The sequence below is a fragment of the Malus domestica genome, chromosome 11 (assembly GCF_042453785.1).
Source record: "Malus domestica chromosome 11, GDT2T_hap1".
Classification (NCBI taxonomy): domain Eukaryota; kingdom Viridiplantae; phylum Streptophyta; class Magnoliopsida; order Rosales; family Rosaceae; genus Malus; species Malus domestica.
In genome coordinates, this window is record NC_091671.1 from 40071409 (window position 1) to 40094937 (window position 23529).

Here is a 23529-nt window from a genome sequence, read left to right on the forward strand (position 1 = left end):
CGGGAAGCCTTTTTGGCTTGAGGCCGCTCTTATGCATGTGTCATTGGCACGAACTGATCAGGTCATTGATTTTGGTCTACTATATTGATCTGTTTCATGGAAGCAAGTAACTAACGAAGTAAATCATGAATACAATGATCAAATTAATTGAGGTGCATATTATATATTGTCTGCAAAATGCATATTTAAACTTATTGCACCAACAGCTTATAGGTGCAGAACCTTTTTTAGTTCAGTAGCAGGAAAATAAAGGCTAACAAAAAGAGTTCTAATCTTGACTATGATCATTAACACACGTTGGATCTAAGGGATCCACTTAGGATCTCTTGGACTAAAGAAACATGCCTTGACATTAGAATCAAGCAGCTTAAGCGCCTTATTCGACTTGATGCACCTCGGCGTTTTATATTGATTGATCGAACCCCCTTGGCTGATGAAATAGTCCATCAACGCGTCAAACGTCCCAGGCTCCACCACCCGAATCTCAAGCGGCCCTACGGACTTGTCATACGTGCGGCACCGGCGATAGATGTAGTCAAGTTCCTCTTCCACAGCAATGCAGCATTCTTGCATCACCTTATCATCAAGTGGGGCTGTTGAATCCACCATTGATCCATGATATATAATTTCCCAATACAGTACGTAGTGGCCGGGTAGACATGACGTATCCGCGTAGCTAGTGTACTCCACAAGAAGAGCATTGAAGGGTTCTAACAACTTCTTTGCTACAGAAACGCTCTTGTGCAAGTCCTCCTCATTAGTTTTGTCAGTGTCAATGCTGAGAACAACATTCCTCCTACAGATGAACCGAAATTGTGGTGCTTTATTGTGAAATCCAGTCACTTGGAGCACATCGCCGATTCGATAACGATTCAATCCTGATTAATCATTCATCAAACTCAAAACAGTTAATTAGCTGTGTACTGAACAATCTTTGGGTATGTTTAGGAGTCCTTTTGTAAGTAAGAAACGGAAATTGGTTTTGTAACTCAAAAACACTTATAAATTTTTCTACCATAAGCATCTTTTGCCCACTCTAAAGGCACTCTTAAACAAGCACTTTAGGATAAAAAGAAATAAGCTAACTAGTGCTAAAACAAAATTAATATAAGTTTACCGGCAAAGGTGGTGACCACCAGTTCATAATAGCAGCCAAGCCTCACTTGCACCAAATCAACAAGTTTATCACTACGCACCTCCTCATCCTCATCTATGTTCATGAGTCGAGTCCCATTCTCTCCCAACGGTATGAATTCGAAATACCCCATATTCGGCAAAAGGGTAAACGACACGTCAGCAGGGTCGGACAAGGGCTTCAAGTTGACACCAAAGTAGCACTCTGAGGAAGCATACATGGTGCAAACCAAGGGAAGTTTTCCGTCACTATAGTACTCTAGAGCTGGGATATATTGTGCCATGGACCCCGTGACAACAGCCTCAATGTACTTCGCTTTAGGCCAAAGATGGCATACAATTCCCTTCCATGATGGAAGGCTACAAATTTCATTGATCTCATCGGCTAGACTAGGGTTAGGGACGGAAATTAAGGGAGCCATTGATGACCGGCATTCGGGATCTGTGATTAAAGGATCTAATTGGCCGGTACGTATGTCATTGCAAAAGTTGATCCAATTTCGTTCTAGGAATGAAATGGCTCGAAGAAAGGCGGATGCAAAGACGGCGCCAAGCCTCAGGACTTGGTGGCGGTGGACTAGGCCGGAGAGGAGTTGGCAATACATGCTTTGGTTGCTGTCATTGCAAAAAATGGTCTGGTCAGGACTTGTACAATTGTTAAAAGGGTCAGGGCCACGGCACTTGAAGTGGCTGCTCTTGTAGTAGCTGGTAAGCACCGTTCGAGCTGGTAAGCCACACGGTGTTGACATTTCTGCCTTCACAAAGTAGAGGAACATAGCCTTGCCCTCATCCAGTCCAGGGACATACCTGCAGTTAGAATATCAAACACATGGGCATAACTGTATATATACACTTTTGCATATCAAGATAGATACATACACATCCTACTGATGGGTTACGCAAACTGTTACTGGGACCCCAAAAAATTCTGCACGTTTTCCTTAATAAAAACACAAGAGATATATTTCCTTTAGACAAGTTGATAGGGACTATTTTTTAGTGCTGGTAACAGTTCCCTATACTATAGTTACAATGTTAAGTTAGTAAATTAATGGAGAGAGTAGTTGTAATATTTAACTGGTTCATAATCGGCATAATGAGATTATATAGAAAGGTTCTACGATCCAGATCTTCAGCGATCGATGGCATCATCTTAGGCTCTCTTCCTGAAGTTCCTGAACTGCAAACGCAATAAGCCAAGTGTGTCAAAAAAAAAAATGATACAAAAGAAATAGAAAAGCTTGTAAACAAGGGAAAAGGCAGAGGTACCTGCACAACATTTCAGTTATGGGGTGGCCAGTAATGAGAGAAGAGTCTTCACCATTAGCAATCCTTTGGATGTAAGGCTGAATGGCCTTGTAAGTAATGACTGGGACACATTGCTTAAAAGCTGATACATCTTTTGATCCCTTCATATACTTACTCAAATATTCGGTTTTCGAATTTTGTGATAAGATCTCCTTCAAAATGTTCAACTGAACCCTACCAGCCTTGGCTGTGAGCCTCTCAATCTCCTTCAATGCCTCCTCACCCGTGTACTCCAGTCTCTTCCCATCCATGCTTTTAGTTTACAGCTCTTCTTGTTGCTCAATAGTTTTATAACCCAATAGGTCTAATATATAATGAGTTTGCCTTTTAGTTCTTTTTTGCATTTCTACATCTCTGCAACCTAATTGGGAACAGTTGGTGCTGACGGCATCCATAATGTGGCCCCTACATTGATTTGTAGAAACCATAACAATCTGGCCCCTACATATCATGTGTGCAAACTATAACAATGTGCTATACGCACCAAACTTGTTTACTAAAAGTTTCATTGAGCATCTTTCAGATTTATTCTGGCCCCTACACCAATGACCATTAACTAGTAGCAATTCTGCTTGGACGCATGAAATTTACATTAAACAATTTCATAGTTTCGTTTTGTACTACATGCATGATCTTCAAGTCTAAAGATTCTTAATTGGTTAACATGATTAGTGCTACTCGGAGCGGACACAACTTTGGCCAACTAGCGTAATCCACATTCATTGATTAGTGTCCATCTTTAATTATATCAGGGAAACTAGTTGAAATGAGGAAAATATAAATTCCAGTTGTTGCTTAAATGACTACTTTTGAGAATTTTATTAATATGTGTCAATGTTTAATTGATAATGTCGTTAGTATTTGATTGATATATTATCAATATTAGATTTTGTTTAGGGAAATTTTATTTAAACCTATCTAACTTTTTTCTACACCCAGCTTACTCTTTGCACCCGTTTGATTTTTAACTAAACTATTAATATCTCTTTAAACCTAAATTTAATACCTAATATACCTCCATAAACCCAATTCAATATGTGGATTTATTTTTACACACATTTGATTTTTAGAAGCTAAATTTGATGTGTTTAGACCTAAGTTCTTTGCATGGTTTTCCACAACACAAAAGCTGATAATTCAATTGTTACCTACAGAATATGCATGCATGCTAAAAATCACTGCGAAGAGCGATGTGTATAGTTATGGGGTTGTCTTTTTGGAGATCATAACTAGGAAAAGGCCAGAGAGGGCTACCACCCCAGTGGGGAAATCTAGCACACACATAAACAAAAACTGGAGAAGGCTACCTGTTGGGAGTGGTGGCGGGTTGCGTTCGGGTAAGTGCTTACCTGATTTCTAACGGAGAGGAGTACCACTCTTATAGCGTGGAAGCTACTACACATATAACTTCTACCATAATTAACGGTTAGACTTGTGGTATTGAGTTAGTTTACTTGGTTTGCTTCTAGTGACAGAGGCTTTAAATGCTTCAATAGGAATTCAAATGGTGTCTCGTCTAACGGGTTTTAAGTGCACCTAAACTTGTTGAGAATGTGTCAACTCGCACAATTTTCACCTCACTAACACAAGCCTTATAACGTACCAGTGAAAATTGTATACAAATGAAACTTCTAAAATAGAAAAGCTTGTTGATTTCTTGTATTTGCTCAATTAACGATTTCATTCCTGCATCAGTAGTGTACTGGATTCGATCATATTTTAACATTACAAATGCCATAAGAAACTGAACTTTCAATTAAAACAATTAATATAAAAGTAGCGAACGAGGAGTCCACTTATGGGTCCTTTCACACCGGACATTTTTCATCATTGGATGCTTTCATTGTATTTGTTGAAAAAAATTACAGTAAAGTAACTTCTACACTCTAAAATTTTGAAATCAAACAAATAAAAAATTCATAATTGAGTCATATACCTTGGTTGGAGGATTCAAAACTTCAAAATCACCATCCATCAATAAAAAAAACTTATTTTTCTCTATGAGAGCTATTAGGGTTTTAGCTAGAATGAACGTAGAATAAACAAAGAGTGATCGTAGGGTTTAATTATAGTGTTTGAGTTTATTGATAAATTTGAGTTTTATTATTAATTTTATTTTGTACTTAATAGTAATTATGCAATAAGGTAAAATAGACAATTAACATTTAAAATTTAAATTAGGTGTAAAAAGAAGTTAAATGGGTTTAAATAAAATTTTCCTTTTGTTTATTTCAACAACTAAGATTTGTAAAATCTTCATCTAACCAATTTTCTTATCTTATATTTCTTGTGATATACCATTGGTCGACAAGTTTTCAAACACAAGTATGCTAGATAAACTAAGGGGTCTTGTACTTGTTAATCACAATTATGTCACGTCAAGACTAGGATGATGTTCTACCACTGATATCAAAACTTATTGTCCCTAACATGTAAAAGAATCAAAAGTTGAGATATTTTTTCTTGTCAATTGCACCATAACATGATGCATGATTTGGATCATCTTCATTTTTTTGGATAACGAAACGTATACGGGAGAGGGCAATTCCAATTGTTGAAATGATCGCTTATTGTTTGAAAGCAATTTATAAAATATTAACAACATATCGATTAAATATTAAAAAGTGATCATTTCAATAATTGAGATTTATGTATTCGACCATTTCATCAGCAATCGAGATTTGGATATCGATGATTTCAGTCCATTTTCCATTAAACTCCTCCATAACAATTGATGGTGATTAAAAGTGTATATATAATCATGTGTATACTTGTCGCTTTGATAACAGGACAACGTGACGTAAGTTTTCAAATGCTAGCTCGTTGATTTTACCACACTCAGATCACAAGTATCTGGTTCTACATCATGGATTGTCCACATGCTATATATAGAGAGAGCTTTTTGCTCCTTTCTTGCGCCAATTAAAGAATAAAGAAAGCTCAAAATCAACTTCTTTCTTTCAGTATCTGTTCCCCCTTAATTATCTATCAGAACGGAATGTGCGTGCAAAACACAAATTAAAAAACGTACGGCATTGTGTATTCTCAGCAACAATTGGTCGAATAATTTTCCAGGTGTGACGATCAGCACACCACTGTTGTTACCCTATGCATTCATATAGTTATAAGTTCTTTTATCATCCTTGTCGCTCACCCATATTAAAACATATCGGCATCACACTACAAATTTCTTCCATCCGTTAACAAGCTGCAGCTGCACTAGAAAGGCCACTAGAAAACAACGAAGGCTAGTTGGAAGTTGTAGCAGGCATCAAGATGTCAGTTCATTCAAAACCCCCCATTAAGTTAAAGTTATTCCTAAGTACCACATCTAGAACATTGAATTACAAGGAATTGCGTGCGGCTTCTCCTTTATGATGAGATTTGATCGATAGGCCTTTTCTTTTCTTGTGGCAAAACAAACGAACAATCTCAACCATTCATTGAGTAGATCAAGATGCTTAAGACGACTGCCCAGCAGATAAAATAATGACACGTCCTTATAGAAAATAGACGATGAGCAATTTTGCAAGAGGGAAAATTCAAACTCGGAACTTTGGGTGTAAGGTGAATGTTTTTAATAAACTAAGCTACAAGATCCTTGTGTCACAGCAAGTATCTTTACAGACACACAATAGTTACCCTTTGTTTTTTCTCTGCATGACAATTCCCGCAAGAAATGGCTGTATTGACATAGAAATCTTTTTTCCATAGCTGGCTAAGTTGTTGATGGTGTAGAAGAAAGTAAAACTATACTGGACCTAGATTTTGATTAAAATTTCCATGACCAGTTGGGGAGTACTGGACCTCCACTAAAACGATGGTGGCCTCCAATATATCTGCTTTTGGGTTGGAAGTTTTCTCCGTATGATACTCAGCACTCACCAAGCTAAAAAATTATTAGTCAGATACAATGGTTTCGTGATATTTATCCATCCATCCATATCCACTTCGGATATCCTTTGTCTTCGAACACAATCATGCCAGTGTGCAGTATCGTTTTTGTGATCACTGATCAGGTAACAAATTCGTCAGCTAGCTAGGCCAAACAGATCAAGAGCATGTGACTCTATATACGGTTATGATCGGAGGACACATTTTGATAAACATGTGAGTCCCCTGATCTGACCAGATATCTTTATTAGGGGTTTTGTTACTAGGGTTTTACTGTTTTCATATTTTAAAGATGGGGTCTTTTGTTATGGGTCCAAAGTAACTAAAAATTGAACCTATTTCAAAAGTCACTAAAAATTGGACTCATTTCAAAAATAGGCCTATAAAATTGGACCTATTTCAAATTTTCCCCTTAGGGTTTAGGTTTATAGTCCCACAACTAATTCGTTTAAAAGTACTTAGCTCAAATAAATTGGTGAATTTGATATGAAAATCATTCTTAAATTCCATCCTAACTCAATAGCACGGGAACTTTCTGAACTATGCAAATGATAAGACTAAGTTGACATATCGACCAGATATCTTTTATTTTTAACGGGGTTTTCTTTTTTCTTTAGGGTTTTCCGATTTAAAAGATTGAATTAAGATTTTGGTTTACTGCCCTAAAATCTTTCTTTTAAAAAGTAATTAGCTGAATATAAATGATGAATTTGATTAGAATTCTATGTCCATCATATAACTACATAACATGGGAACTTCCTGACTTATACAATTGATAAGATTGAGGTGATGGGGATGGATTCTTGATTAAATCATTCATAATTAAAAAAAAGAACATAAATGTTGAACTGGTATATAATCTTTTTACAGCAGCACAATATATGCCGATCGATAGGGTATTACATGGTCCCATCTGCAGGTTCTAAACATATATACTCGGTCCAACAAAGCATCCACTTTCTCATGAAACACTAGCAAAGCCAGCCCTGCATCATGATCAAAACATTTAGATGTGAAAGTTCTATTACAATTTACAGTAGAACAGGACCCAAAGAAAAACATCTTTTTTCAAAGGGTTTGTGAGTTTATGGATGAGCATTATTCTCTAGCTTTGGCAGCAGAATTGGTGCAACCTTTTGGATAGTGATGGAAAAAAGAAAAAGAAAGGATGTGCCAAATGTAATGAGAGGGGGCAAAACACCAGCACTTTACACGTTTTTGAGTTTTGTGACGCTTTATACTTTTGAAAGTGCGGATGCGGCGACAATGCAGTACTGTTTCTGCATCAGGCATATAATCTATGGGTCTATTTATTCAAAGAGTTAGCTATCCACACGCCATTTTTTAATTTAATTATGTCATTTGATCTTTTTCAATTTATTCTATTCAACGACCAAAAATTAAGAGGGATGTGTGAGAAAAAAAATTAGTGTGTGAATAACATCATCCTATTCAAATATGTTGTAGCCTTGTAGGCTGTGTGACTCATTTGAACTCACTTTTCCAATATCAGAAGAGCATTGTGGTCTATATAATATGACAGATATGCAATAGTTTCTGTTTCAACTTTCAACTTTAGCTTGTTGGGGGCTAGGTTTTGGTCAATAGAATCCATTCCCTTTGTATGGTCATGCGGATGTTGTCATCTAACTTTGGCTCACTTTAATTACATAGATCTGTTTGAAACCATAGTAGATCAGTTATCTAAAGTTATTTCATTTGTTCACAGTGCCTTTTGATTAAAAAGCAATCTCATTTTATCCGTGCAATAAAGGTATTGTATTCGATTTTACAAGTTCTCTCCTATATCGCTTTTATGAACGATATTTTACACGGAGTGTTAACTCGACAAAAAACGATACGAAAATAATAGGTTTCGGGTCAATTTGTGTGGGTTGTTATTGGGTCACCCTTAAGAGCTTGTTAATGAGTAGAGTCGTGATCATGTCACTCAATAAGGTATCGTTTACCAAATCTAGACATTAGGAACGAGAATTTATTGCATGTCCCATTAACCCGACACGAAACGACACGATCTGTTGTCAAATTGGGTCATTATGAGGTCATTTGTTAAGATCTGGTTAAAATAATGGGTTTGACACAACATAACCCGTTAAGATAACCGATATGATATGAAAACGATACAAACAAAATTTATTTGCCAGGCCTACTTCACAACTAACTATAGTGAAAAATAGAGCTAACTACATTTTACCTGAGGTGGTTTTCAAAATGAGCCAAGATGTAGTTTTTCCACGTTGCACTATGAGATTTTGAAATTGTATCAATTTGTACCTTGTGTTGATTGAGTGTCTAATCCATTCAGTAAATCGATGACATGCCATATGTGAGATCCATTTTTTGTGGGAGGTGGATTGTCTGCCCTTCCATTTTCATACTCTCCACATGCCCTCCTAATATGTGGTCACGGTTAAGCAACATCAATATTTTATATTAATTTTTTTATAGAAATAATAAAACAAAAAGTAATAGAAATATAAAATGTTGACGTAGTTTAACCATAACCATATAAACAGAAAAAGATGAGAAGAGTATGGAAATGGAATGACAGATAATTCATCTCCTTTTTTGTGATATCGTATGAGCCACACACTTGCACTTTTTGGCCCAAATTGTATGCTAGCCCTCATAAACGTGTCTTACACTGACAAGGTCATTAATTATTAGAAGGACTGTACGATCAACATTCTAAAGACCTAATTGACACAATTTCAAAACATTACGAATAATAAGAGGACATTAAAATTATGTGCTCAATTTGAAAACCACAAGATATTTGTAGCAAATAGAAAGAAAAATAATGATATTTTTACCAATTTCGACTATTTGTTTTAACACAATTTGATAACTAAAATGTCTCATTTTTATTTATTATATATATGATCTTTATTTAATGAATTATTAATAAACGTAAAGTTGCATGATTTGGTGAACACGAAGTTGCGTGAATTGACGAAGTATTTTGAGAAGGAATTCCATGACCATTTTTTGAAAATAATAGGATATTACATTGGTGGCGGTAAGGTTTTTCCCCGCCCAAAGAGTGAACGGTAAACTACGGACGGTGTGGATCTTCTGCTGATGCTGCATTAATGACACTGATTTCGCTTCTTTTTGTTGATAGGGTGTTAACGGTCGACAGTGCGAGTTGGTAAAACTCGCTCTAATGGCTGTGGCTGCTCCGACTCTGCACCGCCAATGGCTCCTCTTGTCGAACCCAATAACACGAAAAAGGCCGTCGCTTCCCGGCGGAGCAACCACCACGCTTAATCATTTGCAAATCCACAAGAACTCAGCCGGCATCTCTCTCATCTCTTGCTCTTCAACTTCTCAGTCCACTGAAGCCAATACAGAAACCCCCGAGTCTTGTGTGAATTTGGGTCTCCAGCTCTTCTCCAAAGGACGGGTAGTTTCCCATTTTTCCCTACTAATCATCGCAGTTTTCAGTTTCATTCAGCAAATTTTATGTTTTTGTGAGATCGGTATGTTGAAGTTTAGTTTTCTATTAGACGTAATGGCTATATGTCATTGATATTGGGTCGATATTAATGTTATCGGTTTCCTAACTAAGAAAAAATCATTGGTATTGATACAGTTTCGACAATATGGACTCTAACATTGACGCCAAAGGACGTCCTGCGCGTATGTGTCGAGTTTTCGTGATTTTCTTTATCTGTTGCTATAATATGAGCTAAAAGTGTTCATCTTTGAGGTTAGGAAAGCAAAAATATCGTATCTTTAGCTAGAATTGTTTATATGTTGAGTTTAGGAAAGCAGAAATGTGTCGTTGCGGTTTGTTTCTATTTGTTTACGTCTAGAAATTTGTATTTTGGTGAAAAGAAGCTCTCTTTTTTGGTTGTATTGAAGTATCTGATATCATGTCTAATTGTCTATGCTCCTGGTGTTTTCAGGTTAAAGATGCCTTAATTCAGTTTGAAAAAGCACTCAGTTTGGACCCCAACACGATCGAGGCCCAGGCTGCGCTGTATAACAAAGCCTGTTGTCACGCTTACAAGTATGGATTTCGGATTACTTCGTTGGTTTTCCTTCTGCATCTCAGACTCTGATGAAAATGGCCGAAATGCGTATTTTCTATCTGAATTTTACCTGCATCTAACTCTTATCTAGGCTGATAGGTGTTGTTTTTTGTTCACTTTTTGAGGAAGAGGGGAAGGAAGGAGGGCTGCTGATTGTCTACGTACTGCCTTGAGAGACTATGACCTCAAATTTGGCACAATTTTGAATGATCCCGACCTGGCCTCTTTCAGAGCTTTGCCCGAATTTAAGGAATTGCAAGAAGAGGTTTGTTAGTAAACTCGAACTGTTAAGTGTACCTGTTGTTTTGTCGTGTAAAATTTGAGAGTGCATCTCAGCTTCTGGTTGTTTCAACCATTTGGATTATGAAAGTGATGGAGTCATATAAATAGCTGTTATTCGTTGTTGAAACATTTGCCATGTTTTCCTCCGTGTATAGACATCTTCCGTAACGAATATTTCTTGTCTATACAGGCTAGATTAGGTGGGGAAGATATAGGCTACGGTTTTAGGAGAGATCTCAAGCTCATTAGTGAAGTCCAAGCACCATTCCGTGGGATTAGGAGATTCTTTTATGTAGCTTTCTCTGCAGCTGCAGGAATCTCAACGTTCTTTACTGTACCCAGGCTGTTCCGTGCAATTGCAGGTGGTGATGGTGCTCCTGATCTCGGGGAAACTGCCGGCAATGTTGCCATTAATATTGGAGGTAAAGTCAAGTGCTTTTACCTGCATATAGAAAGTTCAAAGTATGAATTTCCCTTCTTTTTGATGTGCAAAAGTACTGACTGACTTCAACTAGATAACCTTGTTATGAAGAACAATACTACGTTTGTCAGATATGGTTCTCGGTATGTTACTCTGCTTCATCGAAAAGAGAACGTTATAATCTTATAGAATATTTGGAGTCATATAATTTAAGATTCATTCAATGAGCATCCTTTATTTCATAGAAATTGGGAGCAACAGAATAAAAAACCAAAAGATCCGACTTTCACGAGTTTTAGCTTTTGGGTTCGGTGTTCACCAACAGTCATGTCTTCTTTCAATTTCTTGGGAGATCAAGGGATTGAGTATGATACTGAGTGAACTTATGTAACTTGCATTTTAATGTGGCTAAGCTTTTGGATCAGTAATCTACAGGTCTTATTGTTCTTGTGGCATTGTTTTTATGGGAAAACAAGAAGGAGGAGGAACAACTTTCACAAATATCTCGTGATGAAAATCTATCGAGATTGCCATTGCGCCTCTCCACCAACCGGGTTGTTGAGCTTGTGCAGTTGCGAGACACTGTCAGGCCTGTGAGTGCCAATGCTTTTTTTGGTTATCTGGAATCTTTCTATGTAGCTCATATGTTGATATTTCTCTACATCTGATTTCTGTTTTCATTATCTGGATTCTGGATATGCCAATGATCTGATAAAGTCTACGATTTAGGTTATTTTAGCAGGGAAGAAGGAGACGGTGGCCTTAAGTATCCAGCAGGCAGCAAAGTTTCGAACTGAGCTCCTAAGAAGAGGTGTTCTTCTAGTTCCTGTCATCTGGGATGAAGTTAGGGCACCTCAAATAGAGAAGAAAGGATTCGGTTCACCTTCAAAGGCAGCTGCTGCTCTTCCTTCTATCGGGGTAAGATGTGAAGACTCTCATCTATAGTTCTCTTGCAAAACATCATCCTTGTAGAATTAGATCCATGTTCTGAGCGAGCTTTAGATTGCGACCATTTGTTTCATTCTTCCCACTATATCTGTTGGCTCTATGGTAGGAAGATTTCGAGAAACGAACTCAGTCCATAACTGCAAAGTCAAAGTTAAAAGCTGAAATCCGATTCAAGGCTGAGGTTGTTTCCCCTGGAGAATGGGAAAGGTTACATGCTACTCTACATTGTCTACGCGCTTGTTTCGCCACCAATTTATTACTCTAAACAACAAAATGTTTTGTGTTTATATGCATCATTCGGTTTGTATGAGTCATTGTGTTTATATGCTTGTTTAGGTGGATAAAGGATCAGCAAAAGTCCGAAGGAGTTGCTCCCGGTGAGGATGTCTACATTATACTGCGCCTAGATGGTAGGGTTCGAAGATCAGGGAAGGTAAGTGCATACTGCATTGATTTACTTAAGTTCTGGATTTGAGTTTCTGAAATAGCCGTTTCTTTTGCTCCATTTGTTTCCATACACCCTATAAGCGTTTAAACTTGTTCAACCTAAGGAAAACTTAACTCCGAGCGTCATGCTCTCCTTTTCGTTTCCCTTTTTATTGTTTCGGAGTAGAATACATCTGTGATATACTCCGATATCTTTGCAGGGCATGCCTGACTGGCAACAAATTGTGCAGGAGCTACCGCCTATAGAAGCATTACTTAGTAAACTAGAAAGATAGGAGAGTTCTTACACCTCCCATCCCCCATAATATTTCCCCGAACATCATCCCTTTCGGGTCATTTTGTACTACATATACTTCTGCAGACTCACGATTCATTACATTCCGTATGTATTGTAAATTTTACCACGAAACGGTGAATTTGGGACGGCTATATTTGTTTATATACAACAGAGTTTCTTTGTTCAGACATCTTTGCCGTTACGCAACTCTGTGGGGGCTTCTAGCTTAAGTGGTTGAGCGTTTTACTCTCAAAATATTTCCCCGAACATCATCATCCCTAACCACCGTTATATCTAGCTGGCCATCTGAGTATGGTAGAATGGCTTGTTTAGCTGTTGCTTTCAAAAAGATTAGTCTGAATCTTCTAACGTAGCAAGAAGTTTAATCAAAGTCAGCTTAAGTTGCTCGAAGTTGTTGTAGTGCCCGCTGGCACAGGTTCAAAAACAGTATCAATTTCAATGATTAGTTGCATACTGACTTATGATTTGAATATACAGGCTAGCGTGCTTCGGTTTTGACGTGGCTCGTTTGGATGTGCTTTTAAAATGACTGAAAGCACTTCTAGAAAAATGTTTTTGAGTTCCAAAAGCACTTTAAGTGTTTTTTGCAAGAAGCACCAGTTATGTGTTTCTTCCAAGAAGTGTATGAGGAGCGGTAGCGAATGGATTCCCGGGTTTTAAGTGTTTTTTCAAGATTTACTTGTATATTTACTAAAGATTGATTCTAAAAATATTTTCACCAAAAACGTTTTCAGTCATTTTAAAAGCACATCCAAACGAGCTATAAAAAGACTTCTAATAGCGTTTGATAGAAAACCTTGAACGTACTTTTGGGTCAACAAGCCCTTCCCAGAGACAGGGAGCATTTCCAATTGCTTTTTCAAGAAACACTTGGTTTTTTTAATTAAAGTCTCAACGTCTTTCTAATAAAAGTGCTTTCAGCAAAAGCAATTATGAGCGGGAACAACCTGTAAATCTTACCAGCATATTTTTTTACTAGTGGTAAATTTTGTTATCTTGGTAGGTTTAGAACAGATCACGAATTATTCCAATTTCAGCTTCCCTTGTTGCAATAAGAACAAGGTTGAATTAGAACAAGGTTGAATTATTGCAAGTCAATTAAGTCATCACCTTGTTAGGTTATCTTCTTCTCTTGTTCTTATTATTTTAAGTAACTCTTAACAACTTTAAATACAAGTTGGCAGCCAAAATACACACAGCATACCAAAACCTATGGCCAATTCCTCTGCCATTATCTTTTCCTTGGCCTTCGTTGCTGCTTTGATCATCTCCGTTGATGCAAGCGGCGGTCATGGGGCGAGCTGGGTTCCAGTGAGACCCCGCTGCGAGGGTTCAGTAGCAGAGTGCATGGATGATCATGATGATGTGTTTGGCATGGACTCGGAGATCAGCAGGCGCATCTTGGCCACCTCACAATACATAAGCTATGGAGCTCTGCAGAGAAACACTGTGCCTTGCTCTCAGAGAGGTGCTTCCTACTACAACTGCAAGCCGGGTGCTCAGAGCAACCCATACAACCGTGGATGCAGTGCTATTGCTCGTTGCCGGAGTTGATCAACGGTGTAGCATGTTTTTCAATGTTTATCACTTGGATTAAATAGAACATGTTGTGAATTGTAATGTTTTTATTATGCTTTATCTTAAAAATCAATCCGAGTTCGAATCCCCCTACTCTCAGTTTGGATTAGACTAGAATATCGCTGAAATATAAAAAAGAAAGCTATCCTAATAACTTTGTGTGTATTTTTTCTCGTCTTCCCATGCCTCGATTAACCAGAATCTCACCTAGGGAAAGGAGTTCCAAAATCATGGTCCAAGGACGAAGTATCAAAGTTTTCCCAGCAACGAAACATTCAAAATCAAGATAAACACCAATGAACTGTTAAATTCTGATAAGAAACAACGCACGATAAGACATCATCTCATATTAATGACTTTCAAAAGATAGATCACAAACAACATTAGCTACAAGAGCACACCGAGTGTACACAATTGCAGACAAAGAAAAGATAGCACACATTCGAAAACCTTATCAAATGTAAGACAAGCACTATGTTTATCTGCAAGAATGTAACTAAATTTATGCAGAACCTTCATCTTGCTTCACTTCATCTGCCACTGGCTTGGACTGCTGCATTGGAGACGGAGAGCCCTCCATTCCCATCTCTGTTTTTAGGTCATTGATGCTGCTCTCCAACTCATTTATGCGAGAGCCCATCTCGTCAAGTGATCACAGTTAAGGAAACATAACAGAGAATTCATTTAAGCCACTAAAATTATTTAACACAGATTGTAAGGTTTCAAACCCCATTAAGATCCAACAATCCCAACTCGCAGCCAAAACCAGTCAACATCGATATAGATAGTTTTACGGAATACTGAATTTTAAGGCTTTAATTAACCAGTCATATTCATTTAAAGAACCAAACTTTCCAATGTATTAACCTAGCATGGATCAATAAGCGCTTTCGAAATTAAAGAAACTGAGAAAAGGATATTCTTCGTGACAATGGAGTCGGACATTGTTTGGAACCTAGATTGCTGCAGACAGAAATTTTATCAGTAATCGTCAGTTAGTTGATTCAACCAACATCAACTCAACTTGAAGTTACAACTCGAAAAACTCACCATTTGTTGAAGAAGATTTTGCACCTGCGAACAAACAAACCCCGAAAAAACATGATAAGAACACCACAGAAGGCGAGATTACCAACATAAAATTCTTTTCCGAACAAGAATCGAAACTTGAAAGCTATGAGAACAATTAGGCACTCACAAAAGCAGACATGTCAGCAGTGCTCTGCTTCGGATCCTCCGAATCATGCCCGTCCTGCAAAGAAAAACAAATTCACAGTAAAATCATACACTTGCACAACCAAAGCGCTCGACAGAGTTGCCCCAACGAACCCCAAAGCCACACGCATTTGGGCGAAGTGCAACAACCAGGGAGAAAGACACAAGCTTTTGCGGTGGAAATCAAAAGTAAACAAAATCTGGGCATCGAAATTTGTAGCTATAAAATTCAAAATTTTGAATTGAATCGAATCGGAGTTGGAAAATTAGGAACCCTAGCGACGAAATTGGGCGAAATTGAACGATTTGTTTCGAGAAAAATAACGAAATAAAGAACGATGATTTGCAATTACCATTCTCTGCAACTTTGGGAAATGTCCTTCTTGCTCCTGCTTCCGTCCGTACAGCAGCTGCAATGGCGATGCGTTGGGTGCTTTGGGTGCGGTGTGGCCTCTGGTTTATAGTTCCGGTGATTCGTTTCCAATGAAGTTACTGATATGACCCTCCTTTTCAACCCAAAATTTCTTCTTCTGGCCAAAGGTGATAGTGGGCATTTTTGGAAAGTGAATGACTTGGAAGTTGGGAAGCAGAGCGCCACTGAAATTCAAATTTTTATTATCACAAAATTAAATTGCTCTGCTTTTTGGTTTTAGAGCAATCATCGGAAAAAGTTTGAACTAAACAAGAAAAGGCTATGTAAGTTTTTGAAACTTCATTTCGTTATTTATGCTCAATTTGACTAATCTGTCAGCTGCAAAATTACGCTCTTTATGAACATGCTGCAAATTACAACTCCAGTTATATATGATCAAACTTCTACACTTTGAGACAAAACTATAGAGGGGATGATTATTAAGGCTAGGTAAACCATAACCGAGAGAGACCATCAAAGCAGAATCAATCTTCACAACAAGATGAGAGATTTTTCCAGCTTTAGAAATCTTCAACCCATAAAAAAAGCCCAAAGCTCAGCATAGAGAACTTCCCCAACTCTTTTTTTTTTTTTTTGCAATAAAACTAGTGATCCAATTACCGTGCCAATCTCTAATTAATCCTCCACTTCCAATTACCCCGTTAGAACCAAGCCTAGCACCATCCACATTTAACTTAAAGGTCCCAGATGGAGGAGGAACTCAAACCAAGTTAACCTGCACACAATAGTGTCAATCAATCTTGTATAATTAATTCCTCCAATGTCAATGAACAACAACAACAACAACAACAACAACAAAGCCTTTTCCCACTAAGTGGGGTCGGCTATATGAATCCTAGAACGCCATTGCGCTCGGTTTTGTGTCATGTCCTCCGTTAGATCCAAGTACTCTAAGTCTTTTCTTAGAGTCTCTTCCAAAGTTTTCCTAGGTCTTCCTCTACCCCTTCGGCCCTGAACCTCTGTCCCGTAGTCACATCTTCGAACCGGAGCGTCAGTCGGCCTTCTTTGCACATGTCCAAATCACCAGAGCCGATTTTCTCTCATCTTTCCTACAATTTCGGCTACTCCTACTTTACCTCGGATATCCTCATTCCCAATCTTATCCTTTCTCGTGTGCCCACACATCCCACGAAGCATCCTCATCTCCGCTACACCCATTTTGTGTACGTGTTGATGCTTCACCACCCAACATTCTCTGCCATACAACATCGCTGGCCTTATTGCCGTCCTATAAAATTTTCCCTTGAGCTTCAATGGCCTACGACGGTCACACAACACGCCGGATGCACTCTTTCCATCCAGCTCGTATTCTATGGTTGAGATCTCCATCTAATTCTCCGTTCTCTTGCAAGATAGATCCTAGGTAACGAAAACGGTCGCTTTTTGTGATCTTCGCTAGATTGCTCCGGTCATTAGTGTGGATAAGTATATAAATGGATAGAGATAGGAAAACAAACACAAGATGTACGTGGTTCACCCAGATTGGCTACGTCCATGGAATAGAAGAGTTCTCATTAATTGTGAAGGGTTTACACAAGTACATAGGTTCAAACTCTCCTTTAGTGAGTACGAGTGAATGATTTAGTACAAATGACATTAGGAAATATTGTGGGAGAATGATCTCGTAATCACGAAACTTCTAAGTATCGGAGTGTGGTGTCGTCTTGACTTGCCTTATCTGTCTCATAGGTAGATGTGGCATCTTCTCTGGAAGTACTCTTCCTCCATCCAGGGGTGGTATCTTTAACTGGTGGAGATGCACAAGGTAATGTATCAATTTCACTTGAAGCTTACTTGTAGTTTCAGGCTTGGTCAAGCGCGATACAAACCATGTAGTAGGAGTCCCCCAAGTCGCCGAGCTAGGGGGTCTGCTGAAAGAGGTGACAGACAAGGTAAGCAATCAGAGCTCCGACTAATTGTTCACCTTCTCCCCATCTTGCAGCAGCATGAAGGATAAAGAGAAGAAAAATGAGAAGAGATGATATGAGATACTTTTGCTTTTGAAGAAGTAACTTTCCACAGGCTTATTCTTGAACTGAGCTGGAGGGTTTTCTGGTTTCCTCCAGAGTATAAGGCCGACTGAAGAATTTGAGGGTCAAAACAAGTCCATCAAATCTAGAGTACGTTCCACCCTTTTGATATGGGATACTTTTGCTTTTGACAGAGTAATGGATGTATCGGCACGTGTGCTGTTACGCTTCCTGGCTGGAAGCTTGATTCCAAGTGCTGACTGATTGCTCTCTTTCTCCTTGTCTTGCAGGTAAAAACAAGGCCAAAAGAAAAAAACAGGGAAAAAGCATGATATGGGATACTCTTGCTTTTAACCCTGATGATATGAGATATTCTTGCTCTAGTATAGCTTGTTTGCAGAGGTATTATCGGGGGGAAAGAAAGCTGAATATTTCGAAAGGCTTTGTTGGGAGTGCCCTCTCAGATATGATGAAGGGTTAAGCATTTTTGCAGGTCTGCCTGTCCGTTGGGGATGGAGGTCGACATATATAGGAGTCTCCCTAACAACAAATAGTAATGCTATTCCTTTACCCTGCTTGGTCATAGCACGGTAGTAGGAGCTGCCAGTTTCACATGTTTTAACTCTGTCAGAGCACTTTGAAAAAGTGGTCTGTGGTATCTGGCTCTCGAGATTCGGAGAACGATGCCTCTTCGATTTTTGAGAAAGCAATCATGCTGGAGGTCTGACTCTCGAGATTCGGAGAGCAGTGTCTCTTCGATTTTTGAGGAAGTAAAAAAATGAATTAACTTCCACCATCTTCCTTGATCAAAATTCAAACCTCATTCAAAAATCGAAAGAGAAGTACTACTAGATCAAGAGCTAGTTGGTCAATCGTCTAATACTTTCAAATTCTCGAAAAATTATAAGCTAAACATCGGAAACTGCCTGTCTTCGATTCCGAAACTCGACTGTGTCCTCAAAACAAGAAGAGCACCAATCGGAACAACAATTTCAAGAGAACCCTAATGCTTGGTAGAGTACAAGGGAAGAAAAAGAAGCTGGAAGTTGCCTTTGTTCTACATTAGCGGATTTAGAATCGTCCGTATAAGCGTTGTTTAAGAAGAACTAGTAAATGCAGCATCATTTATCTTTGTTTTGAGTCGATGCTTTGTCGTCCACATAAGGATATTCAGGTGGGGCGGACCACAGACCGACCAGTATTACTAGGTGGAGAAAAAGAAGCATTGCCGACGAGTAAATGCTAGAAGGAAAGACGTTCCAGCAAAACTCCACCCCAATAAACAACATTACACTGTCCAAAGTAAACGAAGTTCAATCAACAAAATGATCGGTATCAAAGTAATAATCATACAAGAATTAGCGAAGACTATGTAGCCTAAGGATTCAATGATAAAGCAACCTACCGCAGTACTGTGGGGAAAGGCGTTTTCCACAATAGATAAGGTAAGCTATGGAAATACCTGCAGTCGGACACAAAAAGATCTTTGTGTGTTATGAACAAAATAAACGAATATATAGCTTATAGATCAAGAATTTTAGTAGAACGACTCCAAATAGTTTTGAGATATATTGACATCGATTGCATTCAGATTCAGGCCCTCAGCTTTCCTACCATCACGTTTGAGGATACAACTTTTACAGATCCTTCTATATTGTAAATTAGTTACCATGCATTTACAAGTAGAGCTGTCCGGCTACAAGTTATAATTTATACAGAACATCATCCAGCAAAACTTACCAAGAGTAGAACTGATAATGCAATGATCGAGCACATACAATGCCGATGAAATTCCCAACAAACATAGTTGTCACAATATCTAAAATTACCATGCCCACGTTAGTATCAACTATAAGGAAACGTAGAAAGGAAAAAAACCTCATTACAGAGGCCTTCTACTTACATTCTTTCCTAAGAACTCTGGCGGATGAATGGCTACTGGAGGACTTCTTCAAAGGGAATGAACTTGTCAGAGCAAATTTGAGTTTTAAAGGATCAAGTCTAGAATACAAAAATTTGAAGAGTCCGCCTTCATGCCTGCACAAGACAATTACCAAAACATATTCAGCAAAAATACACAATCATTTGGCCATCTATAAATACCAGTCACTTGTCAAGATACTAGAGAATTGCATGTTATTGTAGACAAGAGCCTATCTTAGTGCCTGCTTGCCAGTAGAGTCGTATCAGGAGGTTGTTATGACTATGGAAATATGTTGAGAGCAGAACAAATGTTTTCATTTGGCGAGAACATATTCATAAACTCAATTTTACAACTTCCAATTATCTTGTGGGAAAAATAGAACGATCCTTACACCTAACACATAAACCACGCCAATTCCCAATACAACTTATTAAAAAGAATTACACAGTTATGCTTACATGCACCATCTATAATGAGCAAAAGCTGTGAGTAAACCAAGGTGAGCAATCAGCAACAAGATTGCAAATGCCTTCGATACAAATATTGGCTCAGGAACAAACTTGAAATTAACAGACCTGAGAAAAAGATTGCATGTTACTTTCCAACGACAAAGTGCACGAAATAATCAAGGAAAGGAATTTCAAATGAAAAATAGACCATGTATTGCTAAATGAGCTCAAAAATATGAACGGAAAAAATTTATTTAAAGATCTTAAATTATATGTTCAAAGAATGTACCAGAAGTGGATAAAGACTCGACCGAGATTAAAGGCTCTTGAGACGTATGCAAATGGATGAGACATGATGAAAGGCATCCCCAACAGTATCTGCAGAACCATTCAGCAAATAGCTGTCAACAAATGAACACCCTGATTGGAAAATGCTCATGAATTGAGGATCTTGAAGTCTAGCTCACCTAAAAATGTTGGAATAAAACACATACATTCAACTTCCGCATTACCAAAGTAGCTTACTCTGAATTTTAAGAATGGAAAAGGAAAACTAATAATGTACATCAAGGCTGCAAGGCTGAATCAACTGAAAACTTTCAAGCCTATGCAAACATTATTTTGTTGAAAACAAAAGGAAGAGGTAAGCACCTGTAGCAACGCTGCACCAGCTAAAGCTGATATCACTCCACTGATACTCATAGCCTGTAAAAGATGTGTTGGTGCTTGAGAAATTTTAGCAAATAACTCACGCACGAATCTTAAATAAATGGAGTCAAAGACAAATTAATATTACCTTTAACATGAGGAGTAGTAGCGGTGGAGCATAGAGAAGCACATTCATCTTTATTGAAACAGCTCCACTTGATAGATCACAAAAGCCAAAGTTAAAACAATTATTGTTTATCTTGAAAAAAGTTCGTCAAGCATGTAAAATGCTACCTGAAAATGATCAGTCCAAGATGCCATCTTTGGTAAAGAAGTGCAGCCAACGAAGCGTACAAGAGCATCATGGCCAAACAGTCATTAAAAAGACGAAGCACAAAAATAGAATGCACCCTTTTCGATAGACAAAGCAAGGTAAAAGCCCACCATGGAACCTAACAACAACCAAAACGGCATTGGAAGCTGAAATCAGAGCTGATACCTAACGGAGGAGAATTACAGTTTAAGCAAAAGTTGTCCGGTAACACTTTTCTAAATATCCGATCTCTAATACAGTTAGTGTGACTACAACTTCCATGGAACTAGCAAACCTTTCCATTTATGTTGGCATCAATTAGCATGTACAACACAGTTAATAAAACCAATCACAAATTTGCAACATCAGCGGCCAAAACCCGATAAAGCAGAATTAGCACTTCAAAGTCACAAAAAACAAGATTGATTGTTGTCATACCACATTAGTCTTCCCATAGATGAACAAAATGATCCCCAAGTTTACAATGTAAAAAATCCCGAACAAAATCTGCAAACACGAAACAGAAACCGAAACCATCGGACACAAAGTACGGTTAAAAACTAAAACATTAACGAAAAACTTTCGCATTCGAAAAAATGATCACCTGAGCTGGATAAACTTGGCCTCCTGTAACATATTGAGTAGCAGAATAAAAGTACAGGTAACCAGCAGGATAGACCAGCGGCCCTGTGTCCCCTTTTAAGTTCGCGTAGTCTCTTTCTCCACCAAGAAACCCACTAACCTGTCAATCAGATACTGTCATTTTCCCAGTAACCAAACAGAATATAGAAAAAAAGATAAGAACTTTAGGAAGACCACTCACTTGTGACATGTACGCGTCCCAATCTATCTTCGTATCTGCAACCAAACACTCACGATATCACCAATCCGAATTCAGAGAGAGAGAGAGAGAGAGAGAGAGAGAGAGAGATTACAGGGGACATAGGCGACGATAAGGGCTACGAGGAACGAATCGCAGAGGAGCAAGGCGGAAGCGAAGAGTAATTTAGGGTCTTTGAGAATTTTGGGGTTCGAGGAGTTGGAAATCCGCCGGCGCTGCGGGGAGTTCCTCCGTGTCGCCGCCGTCGATCTGCCCGCCATGGTTGAGTCGTCGTCCTTGGACCTCAAACGTACTACAAACTAAAAAATGGACCTGACCGTTGGATTTGAATACTATAGTCCATGATCTGACCTTTGCTTGAAATCGGGCCGGGTTGACGGTGAACAAAAACGTAGGCCCAATATAATCTATATTTTATGGATTGGCCGGCCCAAAATATGGCCCCAATGTTTTGTGGTGGTGACTTGGGACGTTGTTCCTTGATAAAAACTTGGGAGAGAAACTTGTATAACACTGGGAGGGGATGTCACCATAGCGGCATTCGAGCGTCTTATTTTTTACTTGCATGTAATTTTTTTTGAACAATCGATATTATCTTTTGAACAATCGATATTATCTACACTAAGAAGAGGAGGTGGCTTAGCTTCACAATGAGCTAGCAATAAATTGGTGCAAATTCGTCTATGGCGAGATTTGAACTTAAGACCTCTCACTTATCAATGAAGAGGAATATCACTAGACCGTAGTACTAGTGACTTTTAAAAACTTCAAGGTAGAAAGTTCTTAACTATTTATTTTTCTTAGAAAAAGAGGATCGGTTGGTAGTTTTACTACGACAGTCCACCGTTTAAGAGCCTGAGAAGACCACCATTTAAGAGCCCGAGAAGACTCACAAAGTCATTATAGTCTGTCCTGATTACCATCGTGTCATTCACCAGCGCCGAAAATCGTCTATTTGGTATAAAATAGTTAAAAGATGAAGGATTTAAACCTCTAAAAATTGCTAACAAGCTTCACCAAGGGTTTATTAGTCAATTGCATTTACAACAAGAACGTCTTCAGACTATATATTCTGTCACCAATTATGAGACCTATACGTATGTGTGTGTGCGCCCCTTCTTTTCTTTTCTTTTCTTTTTTAATGGCCCTATAAACTTGTGAAAAGAACACTCCCCAATCAAAATTAAAATGAGGAATTCTTGGGTTTTGTTGCGACACTTGCTTCGCAGTCGCAACAACCCTAACCCTTGTGCAGCTCTTGCTCATCCGTGTAATTCTCTCCAAACCCTAACCCTAACTTCAGTCACAGTTTCACCATCTTCACCCCCACCAAACATTGATTTTCTGCAACACAGGAGTCGCCGATTC

General features: G+C 38.4%; 5 protein-coding genes across 9 annotated transcripts; 2 read left to right on the forward strand and 3 right to left on the reverse strand.

Annotated features, from left to right (window-relative positions):
- Window positions 1-138: 138 nt before the first annotated feature.
- Window positions 139-2723, reverse strand: LOC103449135 (putative indole-3-acetic acid-amido synthetase GH3.9). The gene is made up of 4 exons (XM_008388422.4): window positions 2404-2723; window positions 2213-2314; window positions 1118-1941; window positions 139-878 (listed from the first exon to the last, which is right to left on the reverse strand). Exons 1-4 carry the CDS (start codon window positions 2691-2693, stop codon window positions 304-306), a joined length of 1791 nt encoding a protein of 596 aa, XP_008386644.1. The 5' UTR covers window positions 2694-2723; the 3' UTR covers window positions 139-303.
- Window positions 2724-9265: 6542 nt separating this feature from the next.
- On the forward strand, window positions 9266-12955 carry LOC103449136 (protein LOW PSII ACCUMULATION 1, chloroplastic-like). Of its 5 annotated transcripts, none has more exons than XR_011573533.1 (10): window positions 9266-9376; window positions 9482-9763; window positions 10269-10372; window positions 10524-10659; window positions 10867-11098; window positions 11533-11690; window positions 11827-12015; window positions 12156-12252; window positions 12382-12478; window positions 12693-12955. XR_011573533.1 is itself a non-coding variant. In XM_070808816.1 (10 exons), exons 2-10 carry the CDS (start codon window positions 9524-9526, stop codon window positions 12765-12767), a joined length of 1332 nt encoding a protein of 443 aa, XP_070664917.1. In that variant the 5' UTR covers window positions 9266-9376; window positions 9482-9523; the 3' UTR covers window positions 12768-12955. The 5 variants fall into 5 exon arrangements, 3 of the variants coding, with proteins under 3 accessions (XP_070664917.1, XP_070664918.1, XP_008386645.1); XM_070808816.1 differs by having other exon boundaries at window positions 12152-12252; XM_070808817.1 differs by having other exon boundaries at window positions 9281-9407; window positions 12152-12252.
- Window positions 12956-14002: 1047 nt separating this feature from the next.
- LOC103449138 (rapid alkalinization factor-like) lies at window positions 14003-14344 on the forward strand. Its single transcript, XM_008388424.4, has one exon. The coding sequence runs from the start codon at window positions 14003-14005 to the stop codon at window positions 14342-14344; it is 342 nt and encodes a 113-aa protein (XP_008386646.3).
- Window positions 14345-14695: 351 nt separating this feature from the next.
- Window positions 14696-16128, reverse strand: LOC103449139 (heat shock factor-binding protein-like). Its single transcript, XM_008388425.4, has 5 exons — window positions 15937-16128; window positions 15567-15620; window positions 15419-15442; window positions 15289-15331; window positions 14696-15016 (listed from the first exon to the last, which is right to left on the reverse strand). Exons 1-5 carry the CDS (start codon window positions 15937-15939, stop codon window positions 14871-14873), a joined length of 270 nt encoding a protein of 89 aa, XP_008386647.1. The 5' UTR covers window positions 15940-16128; the 3' UTR covers window positions 14696-14870.
- Window positions 16129-18847: 2719 nt separating this feature from the next.
- On the reverse strand, window positions 18848-22474 carry LOC103449140 (dol-P-Man:Man(5)GlcNAc(2)-PP-Dol alpha-1,3-mannosyltransferase-like). Its single transcript, XM_008388427.4, has 13 exons — window positions 22256-22474; window positions 22144-22178; window positions 21925-22062; window positions 21759-21827; window positions 21302-21459; window positions 21156-21222; window positions 21011-21064; window positions 20649-20737; window positions 20369-20485; window positions 19890-20023; window positions 19727-19805; window positions 19392-19448; window positions 18848-19279 (listed from the first exon to the last, which is right to left on the reverse strand). The coding sequence occupies exons 1-13, from the start codon at window positions 22419-22421 to the stop codon at window positions 19108-19110; spliced, it is 1335 nt and encodes a 444-aa protein (XP_008386649.3). The 5' UTR covers window positions 22422-22474; the 3' UTR covers window positions 18848-19107.
- Window positions 22475-23529: the final 1055 nt, after the last annotated feature.

What these genes read in the sequence shown, in the direction of transcription:
- LOC103449139 (XM_008388425.4), bottom strand. An exon ending in AAAATCTTCTTCAACAAATG is followed by an intron (nt 15,332 to 15,418) that starts GTGAGTTTTTCG and finishes TTCTGTCTGCAG; the next exon opens with CAATCTAGGTTCCAAACAAT. An exon ending in CGACTCCATTGTCACGAAGA is followed by an intron (nt 15,017 to 15,288) that starts ATATCCTTTTCT and finishes AACTGTGATCAC; the next exon opens with TTGACGAGATGGGCTCTCGC.
- LOC103449140 (XM_008388427.4), bottom strand. Translation starts at nt 22,421, where the DNA reads ATGGCGGGCAGATCGACGGCGGCGACACGGAGGAACTCCCCGCAGCGC. An exon ending in GCCAAGTTTATCCAGCTCAG is followed by an intron (nt 21,828 to 21,924) that starts GTGATCATTTTT and finishes TCGTGTTTGCAG; the next exon opens with ATTTTGTTCGGGATTTTTTA. An exon ending in CCTTTCCCCACAGTACTGCG is followed by an intron (nt 19,280 to 19,391) that starts GTAGGTTGCTTT and finishes TACTTTGGACAG; the next exon opens with TGTAATGTTGTTTATTGGGG.
- LOC103449135 (XM_008388422.4), bottom strand. Translation starts at nt 2,693, where the DNA reads ATGGATGGGAAGAGACTGGAGTACACGGGTGAGGAGGCATTGAAGGAG. An exon ending in ATTATGCCGATTATGAACCA is followed by an intron (nt 1,942 to 2,212) that starts GTTAAATATTAC and finishes TTCTAACTGCAG; the next exon opens with GTATGTCCCTGGACTGGATG. An exon ending in GGTGGTCACCACCTTTGCCG is followed by an intron (nt 879 to 1,117) that starts GTAAACTTATAT and finishes ATGATTAATCAG; the next exon opens with GATTGAATCGTTATCGAATC.
- LOC103449138 (XM_008388424.4), top strand. Translation starts at nt 14,003, where the DNA reads ATGGCCAATTCCTCTGCCATTATCTTTTCCTTGGCCTTCGTTGCTGCT.
- LOC103449136 (XM_070808816.1), top strand. Translation starts at nt 9,524, where the DNA reads ATGGCTGTGGCTGCTCCGACTCTGCACCGCCAATGGCTCCTCTTGTCG. An exon ending in TCCCCTGGAGAATGGGAAAG is followed by an intron (nt 12,253 to 12,381) that starts GTTACATGCTAC and finishes ATGCTTGTTTAG; the next exon opens with GTGGATAAAGGATCAGCAAA. An exon ending in GGGTTCGAAGATCAGGGAAG is followed by an intron (nt 12,479 to 12,692) that starts GTAAGTGCATAC and finishes ATATCTTTGCAG; the next exon opens with GGCATGCCTGACTGGCAACA.